The 1,849-nt window shown below is 37.7% G+C and overlaps 1 protein-coding gene across 1 annotated transcript; it reads left to right on the top strand.

Moving 5' to 3' along the window:
• LOC308342401 (CBY1-interacting BAR domain-containing protein 1-like) lies at nucleotides 1–1,114 on the top strand (the record flags this gene model as incomplete). Its single annotated transcript, XM_080802812.1, is given in 3 exon segments — nucleotides 1–522; nucleotides 524–573; nucleotides 804–1,114. Coding segments are annotated over 3 exon segments (864 nt in total). The 5' UTR covers nucleotides 1–19.
• Between the last annotated feature and the right edge of the window lie 735 nt (nucleotides 1,115–1,849).

Genomic DNA, 1,849 nt, shown 5'->3' with positions numbered 1-1,849 from the left:
CGGCGGTGCGCAAGGCAAGATGTTGAGGCGCAGCTTGGAAAACCGGGACGCTCAAACCAGACAACTGCAAGATGCTGTCACAAATGTGGAGAAGCATTTCGGAGAGCTGTGCCAAATCTTTGCTGCTTATGTAAGGAAAACTGCCAGACTGCGAGACAAAGCAGACCTACTGGTGAATGAAATAAACGTGTATGCCTCTACAGAGACCCCAAATTTAAAGCAGGGCCTGAAAAACTTTGCCGATGAGTTTGCCAAACTTCAGGATTATCGACAAGCAGAGGTTGAAAGACTTGAAGCCAAAGTAGTTGAACCTTTGAAAGCTTATGGAACCATTGTAAAAATGAAACGAGATGACCTCAAAGCAACATTAACAGCAAGGAATCGAGAAGCTAAACAGTTAACTCAGTTAGAAAGAACACGTCAGCGAAACCCATCTGATCGACATGTCATTTCACAGGCAGAAACTGAATTGCAGAGAGCTACAATGGATGCTACCCGAACAACTCGTCATCTGGAGGAAACTTGACAATTTTGAAAAGCAGAAAATAAAGGATATAAAGACTATATTTTCAGAATTTATCACTATTTTTTTTTTTAAGATTTATTTATTTATTTATTTATTTGTCAGAGAGAGAGAGAGAGAGGAGCGAGAGTGAGCACAAGCAGACAGAGTGGCAGGCAGAGGGAGAAGCAGGCTCCCTGCCGAGCAAGGAGCCCGATGTGGGACTCGATCCCAGGACGCTGGGATCATGACCTGAGCCGAAGGCAGCTGCTTAACCAACTGAGCCACCCAGGCGTCCCAGAATTTATCACTATTGAAATGTTATTTCATGGCAAAGCTTTAGAGGTCTACACTGCTGCCTACCAAAACATACAAAAGATTGATGAAGAAGAAGATCTGGAGGTTTTCCGAAATTCTGTGTGTCCACCAGATTATTCATCCCGTTTAGATATCGTAAGAGCAAATTCAAAGTCGCCTCTTCAAAGATCACTCTCAGCTAAGTGTATATCTGGAACAGGACAGGTATCCACCTGTCGACTAAGAAAGGATCAACAGGCAGAAGATGATGATGAAGAGGATGAAGACTTAGATGTCACAGAAGAAGAAAATTAATTTTCTTAAGTAAACTCCACCTTTCAGTTTTCATCTTAAATGACTTGGAATCCAGAATTAATACAATGTAAAACTTTATACTGGCTTCATACACGTTAAACCTCAAAATGAAATCCCACTGGAAATGAAAATTAAAGGAAATTTGTGCTGACAAAAACTGAAGGTTTTAAAAAATATTACACACCAGTCATTTCAACATCCTATCCAACAGTTATGTGATTTTTGTACAGGTTCCATTTTTTAAAAAATTTTGTATTTCAAAAGTACTTCACATTAATGCACTATACGTAGTTGAGGTTGCAATATAACTAGGTGACAAAAAACAAGAGATCTAACAATTTGACTTGTTTCTTTTGCTTTCATTGCCAAAAAAGGGTCTTTAGACATTCTGATTAAATACAAATTATATTACATAAAGCCTTAATAAAAAAGACAAGGGTTTTTTTCCTTTCCTCTTTTTCACTTTTACTATAACCTTAAGTTTCATTGTTTGATAATTTACTTTTCAGCAAGAGTGTTACTACTTCTGATTAAAGGTAATGGGCACTAGGATATCAGTGTCTTAAATTTTAGGTTAAAATTTAGCATAGATTTTAGATTGACAAAGCTACATTCAGCCTGATTCGGGTTTCAGAATGAAAATGCTATCAAACTAAAGAATTACACACAAAACTACAACTTTTGGAAAGCTGTAATTTGGTAGAATGTTGCTAAGAAAACATCATGGAAAACAAA

This window comes from Martes martes (assembly GCF_963455335.1).
Source record: "Martes martes genome assembly, chromosome: 4".
NCBI classification, from domain to species: Eukaryota; Metazoa; Chordata; class Mammalia; order Carnivora; family Mustelidae; genus Martes; species Martes martes.
Note: the sequence above shows the minus strand (reverse complement) of the source record. Positions and strands in the feature narration are given on the sequence as shown.